This window comes from Prunus dulcis, chromosome 5 (genome assembly GCF_902201215.1).
Source record: "Prunus dulcis chromosome 5, ALMONDv2, whole genome shotgun sequence".
NCBI classification, from domain to species: domain Eukaryota; kingdom Viridiplantae; phylum Streptophyta; class Magnoliopsida; order Rosales; family Rosaceae; genus Prunus; species Prunus dulcis.
This window is the reverse complement of record NC_047654.1, coordinates 17,684,747-17,697,039: the sequence shown is the minus strand read 5'-3', so window position 1 is coordinate 17,697,039 and position 12,293 is coordinate 17,684,747. Positions and strand designations below refer to the sequence as shown.

Genomic DNA, 12,293 nt, shown 5'->3' with positions numbered 1-12,293 from the left:
TTAATAAGTAGTAAGGCAGGCATGGATATATATGCATAATTCACCAATATGGACAGATTTTAGGTTTCATTGTATATTTCTTGTCAACTTTTTATATGGATTCCGAACTATTACAAGAAGTTAAAAAACTTAAACTATATATGTGTTTTCTTATATATCTCCTCTCATCTCCGATGAATTCTTTCCTGATTTTGTACAAATCATTGCTCCTCTGCCCCAACGTCTGGCATGGCCTCACAATTAATGCTTTATATGCAACAGACCATACCAACCTCGACAAGAGCGGCATGAGGAATGTTGAGAGCAACTGGAGGCTCTCTGCAATTTTTATCACAAAACGCATAAGTCATGATCAGCAAGCGCTTCAACACGTCTGAGCCATCACGCACTGCTAAATGCACCTGCCCCAGGAAGTACGCTGTGCCACTCTCCCTTGCATCTATTAGTTCTTGCAGCTCATCCCTAACAGATGCTAGCATTTTTGGACTATTCGCCGGCAACACGAACCGCACCTTTTTTCTCATCACTGAACCCAAACCACTCTCCACTGCATCGGCCACCATTGGAGCTAGCTGAGTTTCAATATTGCTCACAGACTCCTCATCTGAGTTTGTTTCATTCAATGGAATTAAAGCGCTTCCATCAGCTGGTGGCTTTCCAACAACCACCATTCTTCCTTCTGATGAATTCAGGGATTCAAACTCATTTTCTTCCATGATAATGAACTCTCCGATTGAACTAATAATCTGTTCTTCAAAATTATCAGTGTCCCTAATAGGATCACAGTATCCATATCTCACAACACACCGATAAATCTTCAAATCTTTTGGGCCAACCCTGCCAATAAGATACCTCCGACTTGCAGGGACGTAAGGCATCGGTAGGGACTTGAACGACACGAAGATCAAAACTTGGTGAAATGCAGGAAGGTTGGTAATGAAGTGTGAGAAGAAAGCTGGAATTCCTGTCACTATATCAGTATAAATGAAACCAATGCCGGGAACCCTGGTAACCCCTAGGCCTGGGCTAATATCAGTAAGCCATTCTGCAGATACCTTGTTTTGTAAGTCAAATTCGAGCTTCTTCTTGGTTCCATAATGCCATGAAAGCATGACTGTCAAGGACAATGCCAAAAGGACAACCAAATACCAAGCTCCCTTATGGAAATTCAACATACAAGCTGATACATACATTACCTCAATGGATCCAAAGAATATCAGAAAACAGACAGATTCAAACAAATTCTTCTCCCAGTACAGGGCAATTACGAGTGACATGAGACAAGTCGTTACGAGCATTCCAGAAATTACGGCCAAACCTGTGGGAGATTGTGGTATTAATATCTATCAGATAACAGCTATATGTAAATAATGAAGTTCCTAGAGAGTATGTCAGGGGTTGCTATACTGGAACCCTAGTACAAAAGAACACAGATATTGTTTCGAATGCATACCTGTGGCAGAACCAATTCTCATAATATCATGGAAACCAATTGTAACAGCGAGGCTTAGAACCATCAATAGCCAGTTGATATCAGGAATGTAAACCTGCCCATGTATCTTATCTGATGTATGAATAACTTTTACTCTGGGGAAACAACCAAGTGCTAGGCACTGATTTATGATGGAAAAACTGGCTGTTATGGTTGCTTGGCTTCCCACAACTGAAGCAAGAAGGGATAATGCTATGAACCAGTGGCGAATTCGGTCTGGACTTTCCATAAACAATACATTCTTTATGTTAGATATCTAAAGTTGGCAGATGAAGCAACTAGTAAAGAAAAATAAGTGTGCTTACGGGGGATGGATTCACTGAGATGATTGAAATCTGCAACATGCAAGTTTTTGGAGATATATGCAGCCTGGCCGGCATAGCATAAAACAAGGACTGGATAAATCAAGCATACAAATGTAATCTGCAGCAGGACACCATCCACAAGTTCATTTTAATTTCAGAACACACCTTGATATAAGATTCAAAGAATTTGAGATATATCAAAAACCTTGATCGATTTCTTTCTGAAATGACCTAGATCTGCAAACATTGCCTCTGATCCTGCAAAAGGTACTGTGTTTCAGGATCTAATGAAAACATCTGGTTCCGAATAAAATTACAACATTAATTAAAGATAGTAAAATGAAGCTCATGGGATCTTAATAAAACCTGCTACACACAAAACGATGCTGCCTAGAGACCTCCAACTTTTGATTTCAATGTTCTTAACAAATCTGTAGATGTACATTGGGGAGACAGCATGGATAATTTGTTTGTTCCAGTGGAAAATGTTATATACACCGCCTCCACCAATAAATATCAGCCAAATGACAATAATTGGAGCAAAAATAAACCCAATTTTATGAGTCCCATAGTGTTGTAGTGTGAAGAGGCACACCAATATAGCAGATGCCGTTGGAACTGGTACATCTATAACAAATACAATTCCAAGTGAATAAACAGATTAGCTAAGATATCCAAGTCATGACCAATATAGTAGATGCAATGGGAACCAGATAAACTTTGGCCATCATGATTGACAGGCTCAGAATGTGTTGTGTTTATTTTCCAGGTGTAGTGTGTATTTCTCCTTTTAGTTTCTCCGGTTTCTTTGCTTTCCATTTTACTGGACATGTGTGCAAGAGTGCCTCTACAAAAATTATGTTGAGTTATCATGAAAAAAGTGTTCAAGCTTCTTCAGGTCACTGAACAGGAAACAACATAAGCAAAGAGGGTGGAACAGATGCAGTGGAAGTACCTACTTGATGACAAAGTACTCACATTTCTCAAAAGCATTTGATATGGCCTCCTGTTTTCTTGGTGAAGATGAAACTGGTAAGAACCATAAGATACAACTTAAGTGTCAGAGTAATGATTGATTATATAGCTATTAAAGGATGATTGAAAGGAATATATACTTTTCTAATTGAAGTTACGGCTAGGTCTTACATAAGTGTGCCATATCTGACATTGATCTTTGAACACCTGATGAAACTGAATACACTGAGGAAGACAAAGACAAAGAAAACGAATCATTCAAACATTTAATCATATCTGACATAAGTTTAATGCAGAAATTGAATTTTCGTAGAATTTTCTAATATTATTTAGAAAAATTGACGAGGAATGCCAAACCAGATAGAGCTGGGGTAAGCACCCCAACACCGATCGTCATGCAGGAACCGAACAGAGCAAGGAACAACATTAAATAGTGGCTACTTTTATGTTTCTCAATGGCTCTTCTAGCCCTTGATTCCACCTTTATCTTGAAAGGACTTCCCGTCTCATAATGCATAACCTCATTAGCACTTGTGTCATTTGGAAGCAGACCCACTTTAGCATGCCTACACAGGAGTGAATACAAAGCAAAAGTACCACCTACAAGATGATAAAAGTGAAAAATTATTGCACAATCCTAGCACATAAATTCCTGTCATTAGGAGGATAGTAGATAATTACCTTCTCCATTGTCATCAGCTCTTAATACTATAAAGGCATACTTGAGTAAAGAAATGATGTTAATAGTCCAGAAAATACAGGAGAATAGTTCATAAACAGTCTCCTCTGATTTGATATCTTCTGCATTCATTGTCCCAAAGACATATAAGGGAGCAGTACTCAGTTGACCATAAATTACTCCAAGGCTCTGAAATGACAAAAGAACCGTATGCTTCCATGTCTCCTGTATATTATATGAAGTCAAAAATTAGATGATAATAAGGTGAAACTCATGATAAATGCTGCGCTTGTATCTCTATTGCTTTATGACTCATTGTGGGGCAACACTAAGGCACTGAATGGTAACCTTGTATTTCTTTAGCTGGAGTTAGCATCAAGAAGCAACTCAAATTGCAATTTCAATTGGTCCGGTAAGTAATTAGGAGCATTTCAACACAGGCACATACACATGATGGATATAATGATGTACGCACATGCATTTTTTCTTTTTTCACATTGAGCATGTGATCTGGTGATCTGCAATCCCAGAATTGGAAACAGAAAAGTTGGTAAAACCCCAATTGATCAAATAAAACAAGCTTATTTACGACACCAACCTAGGTGAAATGCCAGATATCGAGCTCCAATTTGAAGACTAAATGCAAAAGGAAATATACTGTAAGCAGTACATATCATGGAAAGTTTGGATCTTGGCTTTTTTTCCTTTTTTGCTCTTCATGGTAAAAGATCAAAAATTACTAGCTACAGAAATATCAGGGCAATACAAATCAACTAACTATAACAACCCAAAGAGAGAGATCATGGGTCAATGCTTCTGCAAGTTCATACATCCATTTAGTACCAAAGCAGGCAACTTTCTTAAAAGAAAAACAAATAAGTAAATAGATTATAAACAAAGTTTTGTACTTGAAAAGAAAAACAGAAGCAAGAAAGTAACCTTGAACTGGTTAGCAGAACCGAGCTGAGGATCCATGTATGATGTATGTATGTCTGAAAGGAGTAGACAGATTGGAAAGAAAAGATTAAACTGAATTCTAAAAAATGTGTGTTGATTTATATATAAATGAAAGACAGAGAGCTGGGAATGCCAAGCGACTTACACAATGCCTCGTACACGGAGTTCACAATGTAAAGGATTACAACTTACAGAGAAGAGAGAGAGAGAGAGAGAGAGAGAGAGATTAGTTGATAGTTTTGTTTGAGGTGATACAATTACTCCTACTTCTAACCTTACCAATAAATAAAGAAGACGGTCTGTTTTTCTGTTTTTAATTTTTTTAAATTTGTGGTTTGTGGAGGGGATATTTTTATATCGGTAGTAGAGAGGGAATGCCGGACTGAAGGCGACGCCTATGATTTTGAAATAAAGAGTATGAGGAGTTTATTAAATTTATTATTATTTTAAGAAATGCATTTGTATTTAATTGATAAATGATAGAAGGCAAATCACATCCACATGGCTTTCCGTTTGGAGTTGGTGTTTTGGGTAGGAACCGCCCACATGTTGTGTGAGCGATTATTGATTTTGCATGTTTGCAACTTATGGACTAGTATTTTGTCCAACTTGACTTTAGTTTGTTGATCAGTTTCTCTAACCCATCGTAACGAGAAATACTTGCATTTCATAGAAATAACATTATTTTGCTATCTTTTTACGCAACTAATCGAATTAGTTAAAATCAATCAATCAATAATGAATGAAAGAAAATGAAAGAAAGGGATCATCTTTCGTTCTTCCGGAACCCAAAAACTGGTCACCAAGAAAAAAAAGAAGCAGACCGCAGAATATCAGAGTTCGCATAAATCATAATTTATAGGAAAAGTGAAGACTTGGATTAGATGTGTGTCATCCATAAACCATGTCTAAGAAATGCAATTGCGAGCAACCCAATAACTGAATTCTGCCATTGATATACGGTGGAAGCAAATAATTAATTCCATGCAGCCATCTTTTTTTTTTCTTTATATATATATATATATATATTTAAGGACCTTTTCTATTGAAAGAGGGGATAGCATATTAAACTTACACACACAATATGGATGCTAGAACTCCAACCCAGGACCTTGACTGACGGAGTAAATACTCCAAATCACTATACTAATGGATCCTTTTCCATGCAGCCATCTTCAAACCCACTTCCTCACCTCACAGTTCAATTTTAAACCCCTATTGCAAGTTTCCAACGAGATCCAAATTCTCTTTGACAAGTTAAAAGAAGACAAAAACTAGGTATATTAAGTAGAAATCAGCCAACAGGATCTAGTCCAGTGAAAAAAGACCTTGACTCGTAGATCAGAGGTCTCAAAGTTCGAATCCCCAGCATCATAATTGTGTATATGTGATAAATCTCACTCCCTAAGGCCCCGTTTCGTTTACGGAATGGATTTGAGGTGAAATCACTTCCCATGTCATTTCCCAATGAATGGGAATGAAAGATTCATTTCCCACATATGGTAATATCGGGAAAGTAATCAGGATATTTCACTTTGTTTCCTTTCCTATGTTTGTTTTGAGTAGGAATGGAAAACAAAGTTTTTATGATTTTCCAATTATACCCATGTTAAATCAAATAAAAAAAGAATGCATTTAATGATACGTTGTAATTATAAATTGTTCATAGGGACAAAATAGTCATGAAAATTGTGTATTGAATGTTGACTCATTTTCCTAAACTTTCTCATGATGAGGGAAAACAAAACCCAAATTAAAAAAACCACTTCACTTTCCCCTTTACTTTTCCATGTGCTAGGTAATCATTTCTCATGCCTGGACTTACCAAACATGGAAAAGTAATTGAATTCTCATTCCCAAACCTCATTTTCCATGAATCGAATGAGACCTAATAGTTTAGACTATAACTTGTACTTTTAGTAATTTTAAAAAAACAGGGAAACCAGAAATTTTGACTCTAGCTTTTAAAAAACCATAGCTATATAGCTATTTTAGCTATTTTAAACCACCACAGCAATATATCTATATACTTCTACCCTAACCAAAATTGACCATTTACAGAATCATGTTCTCCCACACAGCAGCACTAGCAACAACCCAGCTGCCTCCACAAGTATGACAATGGGAGATATCAAAGCAGATAATAGAAGGCAATAAAATTTTGACGGCAGCCCAACTAAAATCCAAAAAGGATTCTATTTGAACCAAAAAGTCATTCAAATAAGATGGATAAAAGAATACTTTCATGACAACGATAAAATTGTGGAGCCAACTGAACATCTCTTTGGGTTTGGGCTAAAAAACGATTCATCCAAATGCAAAAAATAAAAAAGCCAGGGTATTTGATTTACTACCAACCCCCCTTCCGCCGGTACTAAAGTTATCAAAATATTGATCAATTGCTTCATTCTATCTTTTATTCATAAGCCTTCTCCCAGTCATCAACCACTTCAGATGTATCTGCAATATTTCCTCCATGCTGCTGCCCTGCTGAAGTCGAACCACTTGCATTTGATTCCAAAGCCGGATTTAAACCACCCAAAGACTGTTTTCCAGAGTCCTCAATGCTAGGAGATACAGAAGATGAACCCAAAGCTACATCACTGTCTAGTACACTCCATCGATTTAGTGAGGCAGTGATTGGAGCTTCTTTTTTCCACACAGATGCCTGCACATCCGCGGAACCATCAGCCCACTCTTCATCACCCCATGAATCTTCCCTCCAACCAGGCTCCCTAATAACAGCCTTCTTCCATGGATTACCCCTCAGCACTGTAGACACTCCTTCCTTAGCTGTCCCCAATCCAACCCAAGCATTAGAACCCGATGATGCCACAGATGCACTGCCATTTGAGAGAACGTTAATAGCCCCGTGATATAGTGTACCATTATCCAACCTCCTCATTGCGGTTGCTGCTCGAGCAGGATCATTGAATACAGCTAATGCATTCTTATCATTCAACCAGACTAACTCGCATTCCCCACCAAACCTCAAGACCAGTGCACTAATATCTGCATCTCTCGGCAGATCTGGGAAAGAAACCACAAGCCTGGGATCCATGTCTACTAAATGATCAAAAGCAGGAGGCTGGGGTGCATTCACTGTCGTCGTACCCTTAACCCCAATCACCCGAGCTGGGGTTTTGGATTTAGGCGTAACATGAACCACAATAAATCGCTTGGGCTCCCAACCAGCGGATTGAACTGCAAGCTTCCATCTTTCAGCAATCATCCTAACAACATCTCTCTTCTCCTTCAGCATTGGACAGAAAACATGAACTCTGAGGCCACTTGTAGGACCTCTGCTCTTACCAAGCACCAAGTACTTGCATCTCTCCTCCACAGATAATACCCATTTGGAATCACGTCTGAAAAGGTCTGAAAGCAACTCCGAAACAGCAGAATTCTCACCAAAATGGAGTGCATCCAAGTTTGGAGAAGCTATATCAAAAGCATCTGCAAGAACCCGTTTCCGCTCCAACTTAGCACATTCATCATCACACATAAATTTCCTCTGTCCAAGTGGGATCTTCTTGGTCGTTGATTCAATTGGTTGAAGTGGTGCTGGCAACCTTTGGATAATAGAAGCTTCATACACAGTATCAGCCTTGAAACTAGCATTGCTGCCACCAGAGTCACAAGGAACATTTGCTGTTACCCGGCCACAAGAACAAGTGATTGTGACGGGGAAATCACATCTGTTATCAGGACAAGGAGCATACGGGTGACATAGTGCAGTACATGTATGCCTGCAATCTCTCCTAGGAGCACCACATGTCTGTCCACAAGAAGTTTTTGTACCTGGTTTCACTGAAGAGGAAGTATCACAAGGCGGTGGGTGACAAGTCCTGCCACAAGCATGCATACCGCACTGCCTTGTCTTCCCACAGAGCTTGTTACATTTGATGTCCCTCGACCCACAAGGAATGTTCCTGAGGACGACATGCCCACCGATGCACTCCTTTGCCACAGGCACTGAACAAGGTGGACATTCTCCAAAGTGGCAGCTGTGAGAAGATGAATGCCCACAAGGCTGAGGGACTGAACATGGGAGCTGACATGATGGGGGAGGTGTACCACATGGCAATGGAGGAGGGATTGAAGTCCTCTCACATGCACAGGTTAAGTCAGTGAAGATTGTATCAAGGCAGGGAGGGCAGTGGCCACTGTGGCAAAGTGATTCACAAGAATGCTGCCCACACCTTAACTTCTTCCCACAAGGCATAGAGCAAAAGTGAGGATCCCAATCCCCTGAGAGAACATTATTCGAATTAGAAAGAGGACAGCACCTCTCACTGCAACGGTGCCTTCCACAATTCTTCTTCCGCCCACAAGGCTTATCACAAGTAAACTTCTCTATCTCCATTGTGGTCTTAAAGCATTCCACAGTCCGAGAAGTTGATCCACAACGGCATTTCTGGCTCACTTTAACCAAACAAGGTGGGCAATCCCCAGTATGGCATACCTCTTGACACTGGTGCATCTCACACGGGAGGGACTTGCCACATGTTTGTGAACAAGTTGGAACTGGATCCAAACAACTCTGTCGTTCCCCTTGCAAGCTTGTTTTCCCACAGTGGCATGTCTTAATCTTCGTTGGCATTAAATTGCACTCTCCACAGGGGCCTGGATGGCAAACTTCACCGCAGGCATGATTACCACAGGTAAGCTTTTTTCCACAAGTGGAATTGCAAGAAAAAACACCGTCTTCTGCTTTCACCTCTCCCTTCACAGTCATGTCTCCACAAAGAACAACCTCCACCTTTTTCTTGCAAAAGCAAGAAGCATCAACCAGAACCTGACAAGGATCACAAGGACCCACATGGCAAGTTCTCTCACAACGGTGACGCAAACAATCAAGAAGCTTATTACAATGCTGGCCACAAGTTAGAACAGACGTCCGGTCTGAGCATCTTGTGGTAATTACTTTCTTTCCACAAGGGCATAAACGTGGCGGGGCAAATGCTTTACAAGGAGGGCATGGACCTGGGTGACACTGCAAGACACAAACATGAGGGCAAAGATCATCCTCACTCACACCCCTGCCTGGGACATCCCTCTCAAGTTGCTTCCCGCAAGGCTCACCACATGAATGTGGTGTCAAATACAAATCTGAAGGCGGGTCTGTCCTCTTACCACAAAAACAAACATAACGAATCTCCTTCGAGGATGTAAGCTGTACGTACTGACATCCAGGACACCGCCAATTAAATCCCTGATTCTTCCCTGCAGACATGTCGATAGAAGTGGGAGCTCGAGCCCATTTCTTGATGCAATTCAGATGGAAAATTGAGTAACAGCTTGAGCAAGACCAAACAGGTGCAGACCTCCTCACCATATCATAACAAATCATGCATTCAACCGTGCCCTTTGTCAGTTTATCCTGAATTTCTTGCACAAGCTGAGGTAAACTAGAGTCCTTCAATCTAACCTCCTCCTGATTCTCGCTCCTTCCCCTCTCCCTTCCATGGTTCATTGGCCGAACCATATGACCTCTAGAAGCATTATTTCCTCTGTGCTGCTGCCGACTCTCTGATGGAGCAGAGCTATAATTGGGCTGTCCTACATTCCCATTCGGGATGTTTGAATTGAAGCTTGGAGGTGGGTTCACGGCAGCAGTGGTAGGGTTGGATCCTCTAGGGACCCACTCTCGACGAGCAGACTGAGCGGGCTGAGGAGGCTGAGCAGGAAACCTGGACCTATCCCTTCGCTCATTTGGGACCTGAGAACTCATATTCTGCGAAACCACCGAACCCTCAAGCCTCCTATTCTCCGACAGGGTGCCGAAATAGGCTGATCGAACCCAAACAAACACAAAAGTTTGCAGTAACTGCATCAAAAAGACAATTGAATCAGATTAGAATTCAATAATTTTATAAAAAAATCAACAAACAAAACCCTAAACATCCAGGAGTTTAGTAAACTAAAGCCCTACGGCCAATACCCATAGAGATGCACCAAAGTGAATTCTTAAATTTTGTCCGAAAACGAATTTAATTCGTATTACTTTCTAATCCGAATCAAGCTTGAAACTTTCCAACATATCCGAACAAAGAAACAAAACCCTAAAAGCAGGAACAACTAAAAATCGAATTGAAATGAAAACAATATGAGGAAACAAAAACAAAGGCAAATCACCTGATCGGATAGTCCCAAGTGATAAGAAACAGAGAGAAGATTTTCCCGCACTTCTCTTGAGTATCTCGCTAGCCTTCCTCAGGTGTTAAAAATGCTCTCTCTTTTTTATTTCTTCTTTTTTTTCTTTTCTTTTTTCTGTTCTGTTGTTGTATGGTGGGTCCCTGTTTTGTGTTTTATGAGATGGATATTTTTGCAGTTGGGTTTGTCTCAGAAGGGAAACCGACCCAGACCCAGACCCAGACCCAGAAAGAGAGAGGAGGGTATATATAGAGGAGGAGAGAGAGTTGTGGCTTGGGGGTTACGAAAAAGCGAAAGGGGAAGGCGGTGAGGGTAGTTCGTCACCGAAATCGCAATCGCGTGTTCTCTGACCTTTCGTTTACTGCCATTTGTTTAAAGTCCTCTCCAAGTATTTGCGTGGTCGCCACACCACTCTGCCGCCAGTCCCACCATCCAATCCATCACACAGGCCCAGGCCTTTTCTTCATTGGGCCGGACCTGCTCATGGGCTTTCTTGAACAATTATACATGACCTGCGAATATCCGTTATCCATACCCATTATTTAACGGGTCGTGTTAGTGTTTGGTACTTTTCACTCGTTAACTAAAGGGTAAGAAAGCCGAATGACATGAAAATAACAAACGCTATCCGTTTGCTCGTAGGACTTGAAAGAATCAAATCAAAGTGCCTTCCATCCAAACAAAGGAATAAAAAGAAAAGAATCGAATTGCCTTGCAAATTGACAAAGTGTATTTCACTAAATAAACCTCGCCGGCACTAGGAGAATTGGGCAAGAACAGATGAGAACCTACTCTTATTAGGAAAAGACTTAGGAAGTATGTCATCAAATCAAATCCCACAACAACTTATGATGTATTGGTTTCAGTTGTAGATAGATGCCTTAGCCTAGACTCTTATTAGTTAGTTAGTTTTCTGTCTACCCTTCACTCTTCTCCAGGAATAGGATAGATAGATATCTGATAGATGCCTGCAATGCAACCCGTCCCGTGAAGGGTGGTGTTGGTTTGGTCTCTTCTTGTAAATGTAAAACAAAGGAAAACAACTTCTTCATTTGCAACTTTCTTTAGCTCGTGTCTCAATCTCAATCTCAAATATGATGACCTAGTTTACTTAGCTTGGATAAACTTTACTTGTTCACCCTGAAATCCAGAATTTCGAGTAGACATGTGGTGTGATGCAAATTGCACTTCCTTATTTATTATTTCTTCCTTCTTCTTCTTTTTAATTAATAATATTTAGGACATAATTTAATTAATTATTTATTAGATGAAACGAAACGGGTCTGCTAAATTTTCATTAGTATGCAATGCATTGTGTTTATAGGTATCCAGGTAAATAAACAGTATTCATTCAGCTCTCAGTACATGCCGTTCATAATTAATTATTAGTTTAGTGATGCTAATTTTCCATTTTTAAATAGAATTTTTTTTTCAGTTGATATCTATGATATTTATTTCACACTAAAGAAACTATTTTTTGTTTTATTTTTATTTTTGTGTGTGGTGATATTTTGGTATACTAAAACAAAGATCTTTGTAAAAAGAATTTCATATATGTTAGGCTTGGAAAATAAAGGAAAAACATTATTTAAATATAAGCTGTTGCTTATTTTTTTCCGTGTCACGGACGTAGTAATGAATTCTCAACAACTCAAACCCAACTCAACTCAACTCGTATTTCTGAAGAGTGTGACTCTCTCACTCCTATTTATGCTACATTCTTCACAAA

General features: G+C 39.8%; 1 protein-coding gene across 1 annotated transcript; it reads right to left on the bottom strand.

The window, feature by feature from the left end:
• Positions 1–10,827, bottom strand: LOC117627197 (NF-X1-type zinc finger protein NFXL1). Its single transcript, XM_034359144.1, is given in 12 exon segments — positions 1–1,318; positions 1,454–1,708; positions 1,798–1,915; positions 2,003–2,055; positions 2,164–2,424; positions 2,944–2,997; positions 3,130–3,372; positions 3,454–3,676; positions 5,712–5,741; positions 6,180–6,190; positions 6,767–10,238; positions 10,547–10,827. Coding segments are annotated over 11 exon segments (5,694 nt in total). The 5' UTR covers positions 10,143–10,238; positions 10,547–10,827; the 3' UTR covers positions 1–248.
• Between the last annotated feature and the right edge of the window lie 1,466 nt (positions 10,828–12,293).